This window comes from Hylobates moloch, unplaced genomic scaffold (assembly GCF_009828535.3).
Source record: "Hylobates moloch isolate HMO894 unplaced genomic scaffold, HMol_V3 SCAFFOLD_18, whole genome shotgun sequence".
Classification (NCBI taxonomy): domain Eukaryota; kingdom Metazoa; phylum Chordata; class Mammalia; order Primates; family Hylobatidae; genus Hylobates; species Hylobates moloch.
The window spans coordinates 60,896,257-60,915,272 of record NW_026652293.1 but is presented as its reverse complement, the minus strand read 5'-3'; the positions used below and the strand labels follow the sequence as shown (position 1 = coordinate 60,915,272).

General features: G+C 53.2%; 1 protein-coding gene across 2 annotated transcripts; it reads right to left on the bottom strand.

The window, feature by feature from the left end:
- Positions 1 to 422: 422 nt before the first annotated feature.
- Positions 423 to 17,045, bottom strand: ARF1 (ADP ribosylation factor 1). 2 transcript variants are annotated; one of them, XM_032137707.2, is made up of 5 exons: positions 16,950 to 17,045; positions 2,385 to 2,569; positions 2,195 to 2,305; positions 1,932 to 2,056; positions 423 to 1,787 (listed from the first exon to the last, which is right to left on the bottom strand). In XM_032137707.2, the coding sequence occupies exons 2-5, from the start codon at positions 2,530 to 2,532 to the stop codon at positions 1,626 to 1,628; spliced, it is 546 nt and encodes a 181-aa protein (XP_031993598.1). In that variant the 5' UTR covers positions 2,533 to 2,569; positions 16,950 to 17,045; the 3' UTR covers positions 423 to 1,625. The 2 variants fall into 2 exon arrangements, with proteins under 2 accessions (XP_031993598.1, XP_031993599.1); XM_032137708.2 differs by having other exon boundaries at positions 16,865 to 17,008.
- Between the last annotated feature and the right edge of the window lie 1,971 nt (positions 17,046 to 19,016).

The window sequence follows — 19,016 nt, the reverse complement described above, 5'->3', positions numbered from 1 at the left end:
GGGGCTGTGCCCACTCAGGCAGGGACCATTCCCCAGTTGGCACAAAGCACTATGTATGCTAGCAGCGGCCCTGCCCCATAGCCAGCTATACAAAGCAGGGTTCAGCAGCAGGTCGATGGAGGGAGGGACGGAGGCTGAGGTCTTCCATGGTGCCTGCTGACCCGTCCGGTATGGCCCAGGTCTCACTGGCTGGGCCCAACAGGACTGCAAATGAGACCAAGGTCACTGTGGGCAACCATGCTGGAAAAGCCTCTCACACAGAGAGACAGAGAAGTGCCCGCACACTCAGGAGGGGACATGGGGAGGGTGTGGACTCAGGTGGCGGCCCTAGGCGGTCACCTGCACTTCCTAGAGTAAAGCTGGCTGATCCACCCACCATCTCCTGGGGGCAGTATGCCTGTGTGGAAGCACTGGAGAGCCGGTGAAATAGTTAAGAGATTTTATTCTAATAGCTATAATTACAGTGCTTGTTTGTCGAAATGAAAACTGAAAACAAGTGTACAAAACAGTTGATTACTAATCGTGTATTGAAAGCAGTAAGAGGTTCCACGACACCAAATAGACCAGTTCTGAGGTTTCCCCAAGATAAATTTAACAGCTCCAGCTTCTTCAGTGTTTATCAAAATACAAAAGAAAAAAGTAGAGGTTGTCTTTTTCGATGGCAAATCGGACCCTTGCAGGCTGAGGGAGAGAAAGCTACATCACACACGGAGGTGGGGTGCTCCCGAGGGGCTGTGGTGTCTAGGTGGACCGCCTGCCCGGCTTGCACGCGCTCCTGCTGGTGAGGCCCCAGACATCCTGCCAAAGTGTCTGAGCGAGCACGAGTGTTGGGGACGACGGACCCACTCTGGCCACACGATGACCGAGGGACAGATGGGGCCCTGCATCCCATAGGCTGCCTGAAGGTGGGTGGGGCAGCCTGCGGGAGAGTGGGGTGGCTGTGGGCTCCCAGCCTGGCCCCTGGGAACCGTGGGAGCACAGGGACAAGCACTTGGCTATGGAATGCAGGGTGACCCAAGGACAAGCGAGTTGCGGGGATCTCTACTGTGACCATGCAGAATTGATCGCGGTCTGCTGCGCCACCACCACCTCATGTTCCTGAGGGGAACAGCTGGGCTGGCGACTGGCATCCAGGCCATAACTGCAAATCTATGCTAGGCGGGGTCTCCCTTCTGTGTGTTCAAGTGTTCTCGACTTGGATTCTTAACTATTTTAAAAAATGCACTGAGTTTGGATTAAAAACCAACCACCAAAATGGATTTCAACACAGCTCTAAAGCCAAGGGTGTGCCCGGCTCTCCCAACACAGCGACTCCTGGAGGCCAGGTGCCCATGGGCCTACATCCCCTCTCAGCACTGAACAGTGAGTTGATTTTTCTTTTTACAATAAAAAAAGCTGAGTAATATTGCATAGGAGTACCAGAAACTGCCTCATTGGAAACAAAAACTATTTACATTAAATAAAAAGCCTGGCCGCAGGCTGCGTCTGCCACATTTACAGCACGGTGCGATGCACACGGTGACCAAACCACGGAGGCAGCTTCTGGCACTCACACCACGAGCCGCACGTTTGCCACATGAGAGTAAAGCAGAGGGCAAGAGGAGTGAGAGGGAGGGGGGTCGCGTTCACTTCTGGTTCCGGAGCTGATTGGACAGCCAGTCCAGTCCTTCATAGAGCCCGTCGCCGCTGGTGGCGCAGGTGGCCTGAATGTACCAGTTCCTGTGGCGTAGGGAGTGCAGCCCCAGCTTGTCTGTGATCTCGGCCGCATTCATGGCGTTGGGGAGGTCCTGGGGGAAGGAAGGGTTGGTGGGAAGGGCTGTCCCCAGGACAGAGAAAGGGGCCCCACTAGCCTCCAGTAACCCCTACCACCAGGCGCCCTGGAGGAACCCACGCTGGCTCCTCACATTCCCCAGGCTGGCCCGGGCGCCTACCTGCTTGTTGGCGAACACCAGGAGGACAGCATCCCGGAGCTCGTCCTCGGCCAACATCCTCATGAGCTCCTCACGGGCCTCGTTCACGCGCTCTCTGTCATTGCTGTCCACCACGAAGATCAGGCCTGCCGGGCAGCCAGTGTCAAATGGTCATGGGAACACAGCCCCCCTGCCGCATCTATGGGCATCGATGCCCCATCTACGGGCTGGCCCCCCCTCTCTAGAAGCAGGAGGGCCCATGGGACCAGGCCCCAGCCACTCACCTTGTGTGTTCTGGAAGTAGTGGCGCCACAGGGGCCGGATCTTGTCCTGGCCACCCACGTCCCACACAGTGAAGCTGATGTTTTTGTACTCCACGGTTTCCACGTTGAAGCCTGGGTGCGGGATGCAGGGTGAGGCCTTGTACCTTGGCCCAGCCCAGCCCAGCCCACTCCCTGCTGGCCCCCACCTCACCTATGGTGGGAATGGTGGTCACGATCTCACCCAGCTTAAGCTTGTACAGGATCGTGGTCTTCCCTGCAGCATCCAGGCCCACCATGAGGATGCGCATTTCTTTTTTGCCAAAAAGGCCCTTGAAGAGGTTAGCGAAGATGTTCCCCATGCTTGTGGACAGGTGGAAGGACACTGGCCAGGGACACCTGGAGAGACAAGGTGCTCCATGTCTGGTTCTGTGCTGCCCAGCAGCAGCTGCTCAGAGCCCACCCACCCAGGGACGCACCACTGCCTCACCCCACCTCCTGGAAGCCTGCAGGGAAACAGGGAAAGAGCCCTGCTTCCCATGCCCCCTAAATCCACCTCAGGATGGGGGCTAAGGGAAAATGGCTGAGTCAGGAATTGAGAAACTGTTGCCTTCATCTTGGGAAGCCGTCCTCACAGCTGCATGGCCAGAAAGGCTGCCTCATCCCAGCCTATGCAGGAGGGGAGGCTGGCTGCCTGAGGATTGGCTTCCAGGTGCGTGCAAGGCTCCTCTACACCCCAACACAGAACCTTCCAGGGCCGGAGAGCACCACTCACTGTGCCTCCCCACACTCACAAGGACCAGAGCACACAGGGCCAGGACAGGCACAGCAAGACACCTTCAGGGACACACTCCCATGAGGACACAGCCTCGATGGGGCACGCACGCCATGTCTGCCCCACACCGCAATGGTAGGGGTTCCCTCAGCAGAACACAAATATTGGGGACAGCAATTAAGTCAGCTGGCACCCACCATCAGAGCCCTGCAGAGACTCCAGCAGGAAGGGCCTCCACTGCCCAGACGCCTCTGTGAGGACACTGAAGCTATTAGGCTTTGGCCTCACTGCCCAGTGGGCAATTTCACGAATCAGGTGATTTTATTCCGAACAGGGACTTTAGAAAAAACTGGTCACTTTCTGAAACAATGACTGCTTCTTCACTGCACCCGCAGCGGGGCTTACCCCGAGTAAGGAAGGTTTCTGCCTTCAAGAGGACATGCCAGGAGCCTGTGAGCACACCCACCCCTCATCAGACCTCCTCCACCAGGGGTTCCACACACAGGCGGCTTTTGGCTGAATCATGGCCATGACTGTCCGCTGGTGACTTTCTCGTCACCCCAGCACGCTACTGCAAGGAAATGCCTCTTCTCCATTTCTCAACATTGGGGAGAGCCCACACATGCCTGTGTGTTTCAGTGGGTGTGAACTGGCCGCCCGTGTCTGATTTGACACTGCCATCATCCCAGATGAGCCGCAGAACCCCTTCAAGCTGGATCAGTGTCCTTTGAACACTTTGCTCTTGGTTTTAAACATGTCACCTATTCTGAAACTTAAATGAATTCTGAAATTTATAAGGACCTTCACTGTTCCCTTTTTGGGGACAGCCAGGTTTTCTAAGCCCAGAGGAAGACCACCACCCACGGAGCACAGAAGAGACTGTATACATGCCCTCTCAGTCCACTCCTGCAACCACTGCCAATGAAGACACCAAAATGACACACACTCCTTGAAGGGCAGAGAGAAAAAGGAGGAAGACCTTGGACGTGATGATTGACCAGGCAGAGAAAGCTGGACCATCTGGGACCCAAGGGATGAAGCTGGGACTGCCTAGGGCAGGAATGTCCAATCTTGGCTACCCTGGGCCACAATGGAAGATGAATTGTCTTGGACCACACACAAAATATACTAACACAACAGCTGATGAACCAAACCAAAACAAAAAAACCCCCAAAATCTCAATGTTTTATTAGAAATTTGTGTTAGGTCAGGTTCAAAGCCATCCTGGGCCACATGCGGCCTAAGGGTTGGACAAGCTTGGTCTAGGGGAGCAGCTGCAGCAGGGCTTAGGCCTGCGCTGAGCCATGACAACACACTTGAGCCATGAAATTCCAGAATAATTCCTGAGAGTTCTATATGCCCCAGCAGATCCACACAAGCAACTGGAGCTCCGCCCACCCCCACCCCCCACCAAGAGACAGGCCTGTCTGCCTTTGAAAGGCCACCAACATAAGAGACCCAAATATAAAAGGAATGTGCAAGGAGGCAACCAAGACAGGAGACTGAAGACAGAAGACTATTTTAACAAAGGAAAAGGACAGAAACCTGATACATGCACAAATAGCTGAAAAGGAAAATTCAAAATGAAGGTGCTCAGAAGGCAGAACAAAAACAATGAAAAAGGAAGATGAGGAGTAACTTAAGATATCAACTAACAGAAACCCTAAAAAGAAAGAACATATGAAATTACAGGGTGAAATTTTTCCGTGTTCCAGAGCGGGGACCCAGGAATCTGGGTTTCGGCCTCAAAGGGCCGAAGCGCAAAGCCAAGGACCTAGATGAAACCCAATAAAGGTGCAAGGTGGACTCCAGAATGCACAGGGGCAAATGACACCTCTGATGGCCCAGAGAATGGAAGACTCTGAAACACTGCTTTTGAAACCCTTAGAACATGACCTTTAATTCTATACCCAGCCAAAATATCCAACAAGCGTTAGGGGAGAATGAAAATAACTCCCAAACCGCAGGGCTTCAGACCTCTCACATGCTCCCTCCCCAAGAAGCTCCCCCAGGGAACCAGGGAGAGAATGTGAGTCCACAGCAATGTGGAGAGAGAGCAGCAGCCTAGCCACCCCCATATGGAGAGAGAACAGCAGCCTAGCCAACCCCCTCAGACTGCAGCAGGAAGTGGACACCTGCAAGAATGAGGCATGCCACCTACATGTTCTCATTATGGGGTTGGGAATCTCTAGGCAATGCAGAAAAACTAATGACAGGTTCGCATGAAAAACCCAAGCATGAAATGGAACCAAAAGAGGGCCTTTTATGAGTTACTCCAGGAAAACATATGGTGGATGATACTCAGGGAGTCCTGATGTTGTGTTATTACTGGGGTGTTGGAAAGCTGAGCCAAGGGTGTGTGGTGTCAAAGGCTTGTTAACTGTACAAGTTAACAAGTCTAGGAGGAATAAACCTAGGAAACCAAGTCAGCAGGGACTCAGGAATAAGGGTCGCCTGCCAGTTGGGGAGAGGCAGCACCAGACTGCCACAACCACTGAAGCACGGCGCTTGGGAGAATTGACAGTAACACCCAGCCACTTGGGGAAGGGGTGTCACGCCGTCACCAGCCCCCTCGACCCCAGCACTGTCCGTGATCCACACATACCTGCTGCCTCCTCATGCCCGGGGCAGTGCCACCAACCATGCACAGGAGACCATGCAGCCTGCAGGCACCGGGGTGTGTGATGCCAGTAGTCCCAGGCCCTCGACATTGGTGGCTTTTTTTTTTTTTTCTTTTTTTGAGATGGAGTCTCACTCTGTCATCCAGGCTGGAGTGCAGTGGCTTGATCTCAGCTCACTGCAACCTCCCAGGCGTGATCCTGGCTCACTGCAACCTCCCAGGCGTGATCCTGGCTCACTGCAACCTCTGCCTCCCAGGTTCAAGAGATTCTCCTGCCTCAGATTCCCGAGTAGCTGGGACTGCAGGTGCGTGCCACCACGCCCAGCTAATTTTTTTTTTTTTTAGTAGAGACGGGGTTTCACCATGTTGGACAGGGCTGGTCTTGAACCCCTGACCTCAGATGATCAGCCCACCTTGGCCTCCCAAAGTGCTGGGCTTACAGGAGTGAGCCACCACGCCCGGCCTTTTTTTTTTTTTTTTTTAAACAGACCAAAGCGTTAAGAGTCCCCAAAGGAGGGAAGCCACCCTGCAATGGAATGGCAGAACCAGGGGGGGTGAACCTGAAGTCTCAGGTGTCAAGACATCAGCACACAGACAGCTTGGTCTCTCCCACCCACAAGCACATCTGCGGCCCTGCTGCACATATGAGCAGAGGGTAGCTGGCACGTCCTGCCTCGGCACGTTCCAGCATCCCCACAGGACCCTGGACCTGGCAGCCCCTACACCATTTACTGCTTCTGTGACAGACGGAGACCCAATAGAGTTTCCAAAGAGGGAGAAAGGGTCCACAGCAACCCCCATCCTCAATTCCAGGGCCTCTTGGTACGGGTCCTAACTTGTGTCACGCCCAGGCCAGGTGCTGTCACCCTTTCTTCCACCAGAGTCCCTGCACACAAGCCAAAACCCGCTTTTCAGGTTCATCGGAATTATCCTGTGGTAGGAGCAAACCTGGCTTTCTCAGAGCCTTCCTGCTTGTACATGACGGGACCCCTCACACTTTGAGAAGGGGGCTGCCCAGCAGGAGGATGCCAGGAGCCGCCAGTGGCTACTTCTCTTTCCTGACCACGCTGGGGGCTCCAACTCTGGGGAAAAAAGTCTTTTAGGAAGAATGTTTCTTTCTTCGGTGAGGACCAGAGACCAATGGTAAAGGTGGCCTTCAGGCATTACACCAGAGAACGGGACAGTCAACTCTGGCAGCTACATTCCCTGACACCTCACTGTGCCTGAACAGGGGCAAGGAGAAAATGTAGCTCTGTGAGTTCACATCCGTTTTGTGTCTGTGAATAGATCCAACCAAACTGGTCCAGATGCACAGGGGGTCCAGATGCCTCTGTGGCCTGTACCCGGACCACCAGCCAGTACTGTCCCCGGTCCCTTGCAGATCTCAGGGATACTTTGGCATGAGTCAGGGAAGGGAACAGGCGCAGGCGGAAGGTTGATCATTTCCCCCAACCTGTCAGAGCTGGTGTATGTAACAGAATCTCTAAGTGACCTGAACTGACAGGAACCAACAGAAAGACAGAGATACCTCCAACCTCTAGCACAGGACAAACAAGCTCCAGGTCCAAGATTCTGTTCTGCTGACTGACATCCACGAATGGGGCTCACATTATGTGCTCTGCTTACATGGAAAGCCAGTGACATTGAGAGTTCTCTTTTTGAGACGGGGCCTCACTCTGTCACCCAGGTTGGAATTCAGTGGTTTGCTCACAGCCCATTGCAGCCTTGAGCTCCTGGGCCTTGAGCACCTCAGCCTCCCAAGTGGCAGAGACTGCAAGGGCACGCCACCATGCCTGGCTGATTTTTAATATTTTCTATAGACAGGGTCTCGCTATCCTGCCCAGGCTGGTCTTGAACTCTTGGGCTCCAGTGATCCTCCTGCCCTGACCTCCACAGTAGTTGGGACTATGCGTGTGAGCCAATGCACCCCACCCAGAGTTCTTTTTTAAACAGCTTTTATTAAAGTCAAGTTCACTGACAGATAAATTACACACATCTTTATAGTTCATAATCTCAGTTTTACTATCTAATCTGAGGAAACTGAACAAAACTGATGACTTCCTGATGTACATGAAGGGACTCATGTACATTACATAACATTTTAAGGATTTCTGAGAAACAACAGCCTTTCAACAGTCATACATATAGTGTAGATGATCAATTTCGTGAAAGCCTGTGTTCATTTCCCACATGAAGATTTTCATTTTAAGGGAGTCCTTAAAATGAAATGCAATATGGCCATTTATTCTCACCTGCACAAGCTACTTCTTGTTTACCACACCAGCCAAATAAAGCCTATGGTCATCACTCTACCCGCCAGCCAAATGCTCCATTTCTGTAGGCCTGACATTTTTCTGCGACTGAGCACTGCATTACATTTTGTCACTATTTTACCAAAACTCACGTAAAGGGAAAACTGTGCCGATACTGGTGACAGGCAGACACATCTCACAGGCCGGCACAAGTGTGACACAGGTGTGAATCAAAAGGCATGCTCAGAGGGGAAGACACATGACCAAGACACTCCATGCACCCAATCATGTTGAAGAGACTTGCAATCATACAGATTGAGACAAAAGAACAGCACACACATTCTAGAACTCTTATTGTGGCCTGCATCTGAAGGCGAGTTCCACTGAGAGTCTGCTGGTTTGTTTTTTTTTTTTTTTTTTTACAAAAGTTTCAGGGTGTTTTTAGAGGAGCTCATTAGGCATTACAACTCGACACAGTGACCCCACAGCCATTAGGAGACGAGGGCTGCCAGGCACAAGGGTCACGTCTAACACATCTGCTGCTGGCCTTAAGGGAGGGCATTATCTATCAGGTCTGACTTTCAGGTGGGACAATCAGTGAAATGCAGTTTAGATCACTGTCAGCTTAAAATTCAAGGTGATATCTTAAATCAGTTTTTGTACTGACAGCTAGAAACGAATTCCATTTTTGTGATTTCACCTCATGGACTGAGTTCTGGGACTATAGCTAATGTGAACACCAAAGAACTGTTGCCCACTAGCTAATGTAAACACCAAAGAACCATTACCTGCTTATTTGTGTATTTCTTGCTTCTTGGTATTTGCGAAGTTACTTAACTGTCCTCAAAGCACCTCACCAAACATAAGTCCTTCTGAAATCTGCAGATGCACAGCTCTGAGCACACACCAGGTGGGCTCCCAGGGCTGCTGAGGGCAGTGTCTCATGACCTGACCACAGCTACAATAAGGGACTTGCGCTGGCTGTGCACATGGCATCATGGCAAACGCTGTCCAGTCCTTTGTGCTGTCCCAGCCCTGCTCTCTTCAGTGATGGGACTCTGGTCTGTCACTGAGCACAAGGCCCTCTAGAATAAAACCCCTGTTTCCTGGCCTCCCTGCAGCTGTGCACACCCTGTGAGTCAGCTTTGTCCATGGATGCTTACACAAGGACATGGAAGGGGCAGCAGAGCCTAGGGCCTACCAGTATTTCTACTCTGGCAGGCAGGGTGCAGTTGGCCTCTACCTGGCCCCCAGTGCAGCGGGTGACGGACTGGCCACTGGGAAAACCAAGACCAAAAACGCAAATCCACATTAGCCCACAACACTGAAACTCACAACACAAGCTGAGAATGAGGAACCTGCAGGGATTTAACACTGCAACGCGGAACAGCTAAGAAACACAGCACCCCTACCCCCACCTCTCCCTGCAGGTGACAGCTGCTGGGAGAGTATTTCAACCAGCCCCATCCCCAGGGCCAAAGAACCAGCAGTTTGAGGTCAGTTTGGTGCCCACAGGGGAGACCCTGTCTCCACAGGGCTTCCGACCAGAACCGCAACTCCTAGGTGAGGCCCCAACGCCCTGGATCATGGCCTAGTCCAATTCTGCCAGGCGCCTATGCCATGCCCAAGGGCTCTTCCAACTTGAGGGGAGGCACTCCCAGGGGCCTGGGCCCTCGTGCTTCACTCTCTCCCATGCATGCTAAACAGCAAATGACTGTGCGATGGCACAGCACCAAGCCAAGATGGCAGGACGAGTGTCCACACCCCAACCATCTGCTAGCAGTGCATTCCCCTGTACCTCACATGGAGGCCACTGGTTCCAGCAATCACCAGAGGCTGAGTCCACAGTGCCCATCTCAGCATGGTCAGCGCACACATGGCGGAGCTATCTGATGTGACAATGCTACCCTGGTTTTCAGGGGAGTGGCAAGAACCCAGGAAGAGAGGGTGATACTCAGCTTTGCCAGTTCACTTCCTGAACTACACACTCACCATAGACGTGCTGTGCACTGAGCTACTGCCAGGCACTGTTCCGGGCGAACATGGGCTCACCCTTGTGTGGGGCTGGGGGATCCAGGGCCATGAAGGCCCCTTTCCACACCACTTGAAAAAAAAAAAGAGGAACTGGAACAGCATACTGCTGGTGTTGCTGTCATAAACTGGGAGAGCAAGTTGCTCCTTCCTCCAACCACTAGAAGGGGGTGGGGCCCTTGTAGCTTCTCCGCACCAGGTTAAAGAAAATTAATGCAATGGCTGCACCAGTGACTGAGCCAATGCCTAAAACTTGATTTCTGCCTTCAAGAAACTTTCATTTTAAAAATGTGGGCTGAGGGGAAACACCACACAAAGACTTGCTCTTCCAGAGCAATCAAAAGCAAAGTGCAACAATGGGAGTAGGAGCTATCAACAGGTTTCCCCCAGCTTTGGGACGAGCACCACCTTGCCACCCCACCCCACTCTCATCAGTCAGACATATAAAGGGAAGGGGTAGTCAGACATGTAAAGGGAGGCCACGGCCCTTGCAGGAAATCCTTGCTTCTGGATGCACTCCAGACCTAGGTGATAGGCACACCCCGGGGACACACTCTGGGGACCTCCCTTCAAGTGACGAGGTCTCACACACACGCTGGCATCTGTCCTGCTGTCCAGATGATAGCGGCCCCTACACGGTGGCCCCTACACAGCGACCCCACATTTCTCTTCAAGACTTTAGACCCTCCTCCCAATTCCTGCCTCTTGACAGCCAGCTTTGCTGCCGAAAAACCCCTCCCAAACCCAAAAGGCATTCTCCGCTGTGATGCAAGTAGCCTCCCTCCTGTTCCCCAGGCAAGAACCCCATCTCCAGCCTCCTCCTGCGTGTTCTCAGCACACCAGTCAGCCAGGTGACCCGATGCTCTGCTCAGAGCTGCCCCATGGCTGCCGCCAGATCAGGTCCTTGCAATAGGCTGCCTTGGTCCACAACATAATGCCCACACTGTGCTCTAAATGCCTCTGGCAACCCAAAAGGAAGTAGAGACAGCATCCCAGCACTCGCACAAGACGGCAGAGAACCACTGCTCTGCCCCAACTATGATGCAATGGAGAGTAAAGGAAAGTGACTTCACAACCACGCTAGAGGACCAAGTGTGGCGGCCAGAGAACCACCCTTACCAGGCTGCTCATGCACTGACACCACCAACCTCAAGGGCAAGCTGTGTCCATGAAGCAACTACTGTAGCTTTTCCTTCTGGAAACCGAATTCTTGCTGTGATTCTGAAGAGAACAATACACAGTCATCTTTGATTTATAAGGTGATTTTGTTCCTAGAACTTCGGAACACCTGTTAAAACTATGCACAAATTTTTTTTCATATTTATAACAGGTCTAGGACATCAGGTCTACGTCATCTGGGACATCAGACGACCTCCCCTACATGAAGGTCAGAAAGGAAGTGTTCTTGCCACTGCCAAAGGTGCCAGTGCTACCACCCTAAAATGCCACCACAGATTACCAAATTCCTTTTTCTGGGGACCGTAGACCCCCTCCGAGGGCCACTGCACACCCCAGCAGGCTTCCCACCCAGTATGCACCCTGCTCCTGGCAGGTCTCCAAACTCTGCCAGCCAGCGCACTCACCTCGGGGATTCTGCCCTGATTGTCCCGGGCCACTCCTTCACATCTCTGCTCACATGGCACCTGTCAAATGACACTCAGCCCCTTCCGGATGGTCCTGGTATCTCCCTGCCTTCCCTCCACCAGTGTGGGCAGCTCTGTGTGGCACTCACCGTCACAGCCCCTGCCCCCGTGGAGCCTCATGCTCATCAAGCAGGGCTTCCTTTGCCCAGAACAGGCCTTCCTCTCCAGCCTCCCACCCTCTTCCGCTGGGCACTGCACAAGTGACTCACCACCAAGGAGAGGAGAAAACAATGGCAAAAGAATGTTTATCAGGCCCATAGGGCTCATGAAGATCAACTGTACACATCTGCAGATGTGCTTTCCCTAAAAATTAAGTTCGTCACGAAAAACCTATCGCGTCAACAAGGAATTTCATGCTGTTTAAAAACTGTACTCACGTGTGGGTCAGTCTGAACATTCTTTTGACTGTGAAAATGTGGGAAAATGGGGTTGTAGATGCTGTTAACTGCTGAAGGCAAAAGTGTGGCAGCTCAGTGATGTCAGACACCACAAGAGGGAGGGAGGGATGCATGTTCAAAATCTGTTTTCTAAACCTGCCCCCAGGTCCTTAGCTGGTGAGTAGGTATAAATTTTTTTTTTAAGAGCTAAGGGTCCTGCTCTGTTACTCAAGCTGGAGTGCAGTGGTATGATCACAGCTCACTGCAATCTTGACCTCCTAGGCTCAAGTGATCCATTCTCCTGCCTCAGCCTCCCAAGTAGATTGCACTACACAGGTGTGAGCCACAGTGCCTGGCTAGTACAAATATTTTAAGGAAAATGTCACCACCAAAATTGCCAGAAGATGTATTCATAGTATTTTAAATATAAATCAATAAATTTGATTGGTGAGTGAGCAACTGCATTCCCATCTACAGAAGGTACGAAGCACAGGCACATCTAACTGCCTCCGTTCCCAATCCCCAGGATGAGTCTACATAGCTAACAATAGTCTTCTTGGCCATTTGTACCTAAATCAAACCTATAAAATACTTAAAAGTTTCCCGTATAGTGTATATGGTACTGCAAAAATAACTTGCTGTATGACACAAATGGAAAGATGTCTCATGTCTAGCCATGCTACCACTGGAAGCCCTTTAGAAATGAATCTTTCTAGCTTGCTGGCATCCCTTCAGGGAGTAAAAACTATTTTAATACATTCTGCCTAGAAGGCTTTCAAAATATACTATTTTGAGGACATAGGAAAACCCAAACTCAGTTTTTCACACACTCTTATAACACAGGTCGCTTCTCACACCACATGAGCAGGGGTTTCTCCCCACATGCCAAGCAAGCAACCAGTTCTGCGTTCTGCAGCAGACACCAGGTAGGTGTCGTTTAATTCAGTTCAATTCTGACACTGTCTACCTGGAGGCAATCACAAGCTCCAGGTTATTTTACCTGTGCTTCTGGACAACCATCTATAAATCAGGGTTCCCATAACTCCTTCCCCTTGGGTTCAATTAATTTGCTAGAGTGGCTCACAGAACTCAGAAAAACACTAAAGGTTACTGGTTTTTCATAAAGGATATTACAAAGGATACAGATGGAGAGATGTAGTAGGCGGGGTATGAGGGAAGAGACACGGCACTACTTTGCCCTCCTGGGCGTGCCACTCTCCAGGAACCTCCATGAATTCAGCTTTCTGAAGCTCTCTGACAGCCCAGGCAGGTTTTTCGGGTATTTCCCATCAACAAGGAGTTTCATGCTGTTTCTTTTTTTTTTTTTTTTTGAGACGGAGTCTCGCTCTGTTGCCCAGGCTGGAGTGCAGTAGCCCAATCTCCACTCACTGCAAGCTCCGCCTCCCGGGTTCACGCCATTCTCCTGCCTCAGCCTCCCGAGTAGCTGGGACTACAGGTGCCCGCCAGCACACCCAGCTAATTTTTTTGTATTTTTAGTAGAGACGGGGTTTCACCATGTTTGCCAGGATGGTCTCAAATCTCCTGACCTCATGATCCACCCTCCTCAGCCTCCCAAAGTGCTGGGATTACAGGTGTGAGCCACCACGCCCAGCCTCATGCTGTTTCAAAATTGTACTTAAGTGTGGTTCAGTCTGAACATTCCTTTGTACAAATGTGGAAACATGGGGCTGTAGATGCTGTTAACTACTGAAGGCAAAAGTGTGGCTTCATGATATAGGTGTGATTGATTAAATTATTGGCTATTGGTGACCAGCTCAATCTTCAGTCCCTCTCCACTCTGGGGAAACTGGAGGGTGGGGCTGAAACCCTCTAATCCTGCCTTGGCCCTGTGACTAGCCCTACCCTCAAGTTTCACAGGGGCTGCCCGTCACTGGTCAACTCATTAGGGTACAAAAAGACATCATCAATTTGGAGATTCCAAGTATTTTAGCCAGGAAATGGGAGGCAGGCCAGATACGTATTTTGCAATCCACAACTACAGACTTCTAACTTCCTGAAATGTTCATGAACTGAATCAACTCTCCTGTTCACTTCATGCTGTACACTAGCAGTGAGCCCTGGGCCTCAGGGGTGTGGGAGAATGTCTGCCTTCTAAACAGAATCATTTTCAATTGCTGTGCCTGTGAAGATCTGCCTGCCTTTTATGCTTTCCCTGTCTCTTCTCTTGTTGTCATTTAGGCTTCTCCTGTTATCAGGGCCTGTAAGAAGCACCACCCTTCCCAGTCTGTTGGCTGACAACCGGCAGCCGTTGTTACCACTGTGTGAGAACCAGGAAAGCAGGATTAGTCAAGGACATTATGGCTAATCAGCCAGCCTCACTGTCTCCCCATCCCTGTAGGTGGCTGAGTGACAGGACCCTGGGGGAGGACCTGAGAGCCTCCTGGGAACAAAGAGCATCCAGGACATGTCTGTCAAGTTGCTAACAAGGTCATTTGACCCACCTGAGAATGTGAAACTACCTTCCTGGACGGTGCGGCAGCTGCGCAGCTGTAAGGCAATAAGTGCAACTATGCCTTAGAGAGCTTGTAACAACCACAGGAGAATATGAACCTGAGGATGAAGGCAAGTCCTGGAATCCCAACATGAAGGGGCCAAATCTTTGCCAAAAGACCACTTCAGAGGCTACAGGCAGAATAACCCTACCAACCATCCGTGCCAGTGAGGAGCAGGCACAACACAAAAAAACACAAGTTCTCATAATTTAAGATCCCCACTGAGGCCTTTTCGTGTTTCTCTCCCAATTACCTCTGACAGTGCACTCTATTTCCTTTCACCCTCTTGAGTTTATGGAGGTGAAAGGTCAAGCGGAGAGAATGCCTATGAGAGACAGTAGGGGCCCGCCAGCCCAGGCTGGCTGCAGCCTCTTGCTCAGGAGAATGGTCACAGCTCAGGAAGAAGTGTGTAGGAAAGCTTGGTGAGCCTGGCCTGTGAGTAAGTGCAGGTTTAAGTACCAAGGAGACATTTAATTTGAAGAATCTAAAAAGAACTGCTTCAATTCTCTGAAACCACAGTCATATACTACTCCGCGTGTGAACTTGCACAACAGGTTTTTTTCTCTTAGGTCTACTTCCATGATCACCGCAGCAGCTGACAGTCAATATTAAATTTTACTGAAGTGAAAAATGAAAGACCAAATGCATCTTCCTATAGTTTCAAGCCTGTCTGGTCCGTAGGGGCAGATGAGCAGGTGAAGATGTCTGAATGTCCTCTCCATATTGTGCAAGAGGTACAGCGCATAGCTAGACCACATGATGTACAAAACCAGAACTGTGAGGGGCACAGAACCAGTTTTTGCTTTTCACTCACAGTCATTGTGTGACTCAGCTGTTGTCCAAACCAACTGTTTCAAATCTTTTTCAACTAGCAAATCTGAAAATCTGCCTCACAGGCAACAGCATATTCCTACTGCTGCAGTAATTTGGATTTATTTTCAACAAGATACACCTGAAGACAAGTGACAGCTATTCTCCGGTCTACCAACATGTGAAAACGTGGACAACACACTCTAACAATGTGGCCAATCAGATGTGTGACTACCATTTACCCTACTCAATTCTTCTCAATTTTGGACCCAGCTAATAGTACGGCATTTCAGGACCTTATGGTTCTGGCTACCTTGGCAGTGCTGGTGAAAATTCAAATTAAGTGAGGACACCATTCATGCGGTCATACGTGTTAGACAATGACTAACGCAACAGCATAAGGCCACAGGGGCAGCACACAACTGCACCACGGCATCTCACACTTCTCCCAACACACTGCGGAAAACGCCAGAACCACCAGCCTTGCAACAGCCGGCAAAGAAAACTGCTGACCACTAGTTCTGAAACAAGAACTACAACTGCCCACTCCAACAGGGGCAGTGGCACCAACTCTACAGCTCTCAACTAGGCGGCGACTTCGGGGACCATCCAAAGCTTCCGACCTCCCTTCTTTTCCTGCCCGCGATTCCGAGTGCATTTCTGCTCAATTCCTGCAAAGCAGCAACTGGCTGCCTGGACTGAAAGGGAGTGCCAGGAGGTGCCGTCGGAATGGTTATTTAACACTCTACGTGCGCATGGCTGTCCAGCCCCAATCCCACACCCCGTAACCACCCAGGCTGTGCTCTGAGAGAGCGCTGGGGCCGGCCTCTGCGGCCTAGAGTCTGCGAGCAGGTCGTTCTGCAGGCAGGTTAAAGATTCAGGCAGGTTAAAGATTCACCAGCTCAGAAGAGGCCTTCTTATCTACTGCCGACAACGTCAAGGAAACCACCCTGGAGTTAAAACGAAGATCGACCGGCCCTCTGGAGGCCACCGGGGCCCTGAGTGATGACCCCAAATCGCGTCTCACTGGTGTGAAGGGAGGCACTCTGGGCTCCCCCGGAGGTCCACGCATTCCGTTCAGCAGACAGGGAAGGGCACGGGGTCCCTGTCCACCTGCCTGCCCGCTCTCACCGCCCCTGACCCGGTACCGTCCTCAGAGCAAACACGAACTGGATAAAGTCGGGACGCGAAGGTGCAAGCCCCCACCACCTACGTGACCTTGACCGCGTCTCGGGGCCGCCTGAGCCTCAGTTTCCCGGTCCCCGAGGCGGGGGTCCGCCCGGATGCCGCTCGCTCGCCTGTACTCGGGTGGGGAAGGCCCCACGACCCCCACCGGCCCCCGCGGCAGCTAACCCCAACCCTCCACGCGCGGGCGGCCTCGGGAAACGAGAAGGGCAGAGGAGAGGGAAGCAGGAAGCCCAGGTTTCCTGGAGAAGAGCCCGGCGTCCAGGCGGACTTCCGGGCGACGGGCGGGGGCAGGGACGGGCAGAGGAGGACAAGCGGCCGCGGGAGACTTTGGGAACCTGTGAGGGGCGCGAGGAGCTCACCGACCCGCCCGTCCGCCCAGCCCCGACTCCGGCCGGGCCCCAGCCTCAGCCCGGCCCGTCCTCGTCCGCCCCCGGCCCGGCCCTGTCGCCGCCGCCGCCGCGGGGATCGACGTGCCCTTCGCGAACCTCAAGTCGACCCGAGGCCAGTCCCCAGCCCCCGCCAGCTCCAACGTATCTGCGGCCCACGCCGGCCCGCGCCCCTCGCCCTCACCTCAGAGGCTGCTGCTCCGAGCCAGGCGTTGGTTTTGCTCCCACAAGATGGCGGCTCTGACGGCGGCCACGTCAGCGCCTGCGGGCGCGGGGCACGCCGGGTAAGGGGCGGAGACGCCAGGAACTCCGCCCACCGGGCGCCCGCGACGCAGGCGCGCTGGCTCCGGGAGGGCTGCAGGGGGTGGGGCCAGGGACTCCCCGCCCCGGGCCGCGGTCTTAGCTCGCGCGCACCCTAGGGGGCGCGCACCCGTCTGCGCCTGCGCCTGTGAGTCTTCCGAAGAGACACCCTGTGGCTCCCTCCCGCCCGTTTGACAGATTTGGAGACTGAGGCCCGGGGGGCTCCTGCCGCAACTGGAGCTGCGGGGCTGGGTTGCCACCCTCCTCCTCCCCGACCCGGCAGTCACCGGGAGCCCTCGGGGACTGCGTGAGGACGGGGATGCGAGGCGCCCCTCCCCGGGGTTGGGGTCCCTGGCTCCCAGGCTCCCAGGCTGCGCGGGTCCGCGTGCCCCGGCCCTGTGGAAACCTGTGGCACTCGCGGGGCCACGGCGGAAGGTCCGAAGGCGGGAGGCTTGCTGTGTCCCCGCACTGGCCTCGGCGCCCCGTCGGCCGTAGTGACTCGTGCGGGCTCATGCCTGGGCCCGGAGCAGACGCCGGGGATCTGGCCACAGATGAAGCAAAGGAGGAGGTGGCCTGGATACCTCGGGGGGAGGCCGGGGCCGTGGGGGTGGGGCCCAGGGTTGGGGACGGCTGCCCAGAAGGGAGGTCACAGTGGTCTCTAATGAGCTGGCCTTTCAGCTGAGATCCAGTTGAGGTGGAGGAGACCCCGCTCCCAGGCACCCGAACAGAGGACCGTTGCAGTCCCTCTGTGTTCCGTGTGCAGGAGGCCTGGCTCTGCCCACCACCCTCAGGTCTTCTTGCCTCTTCGCTTGTGCGGCTGTGAGGGGTTGGGCTTGTGGGAAAGTGTCCCTGCAGCACGGTGCCCTGGGTATTGTGGAGGTCGGGAATCAACCTGATTTGTCCAGGCCGAGGCCTGGGGGGTGGGATCACTGGGCCTGGCCCAGGCCTCCTGCTCCCCTTTGTTGCCCCCATCACCTCCCTTGCTTGCCCCTTGGGCAGGGCGTCCTCACTGCCTCTGGAGGCTGCGATGGCCGGAGCTCTCCCCCAGGGCTGCACCTGCGGGGGCTACGAAGGTCCCCAAAAGCGGTGACCTTCGTGCCCCCAGATTCAGTCCCTTTTTCTGCCTGGGGCTCCCGTCTGAAAGCTCACCTCTGTGAAGCTGTGGCAGGGTTGTCTGTTTAGGGGAAGGACGTCTCCCTCCCACCCTACAGGCATCTCAGATGCTCTTGGAAAGTCCCAGGGAGGGGTGTGGATGCCTGTGGAACCTTCTTGTTGTGCTGCCTCTCCCCGCTTAGCCAGAGCTGGGCCATGTGCGGACATTTCATGGGGGTTACATGTGGTTATGGCTGCTTTAGGGCTGAAGGGACCTGGCTTTGGTTCTCTGCTGGCAGAGTGTGGCCAGGGGTGGCTCCAGGGTCACTGAGTGGGGATTGTGTGGGAACCAGAGCCTGCCTCCCCTTCCTTTAAAATACTTTTTATTTATTTATTTATTTATTTATTTATTTATTTATTTATTTGAGATGGAGTCTTGCTCTGTCGCCCATACTGGAGTGCAGTGACACGATCTTGGCTCACTGCAATCTCCGCCTCCCGGGTTCAAGCAATTCTCCTGCCTCAGCCTCCCAAGTAGCTGGGATTACAGGCGCCTGCCCCTATGCCCAGCTAATTTTTGTATTTTTAGTGGAGACAGGGTTTCACCATGTTGACCATGGCTGGTCTCAAACTCCTGACCTCAGGTGATCCACCTGCCTTGGCCTCCCAAGGTGCTGGGATTACAGGTGTGAGCCACCGTGCCTGGCCCCTTTAAAATATATATTTTTTAATGTGAAAAAATGCAGACAGGAAAGAGTGTATGTCAGATACATGCACAGTTTAAAAAGTAATAAAATGGATTCCTGTATACCCAGCCCTAGGGTTAAGAAATGTACCTCCCCCAGCCTGGGCAGCATAA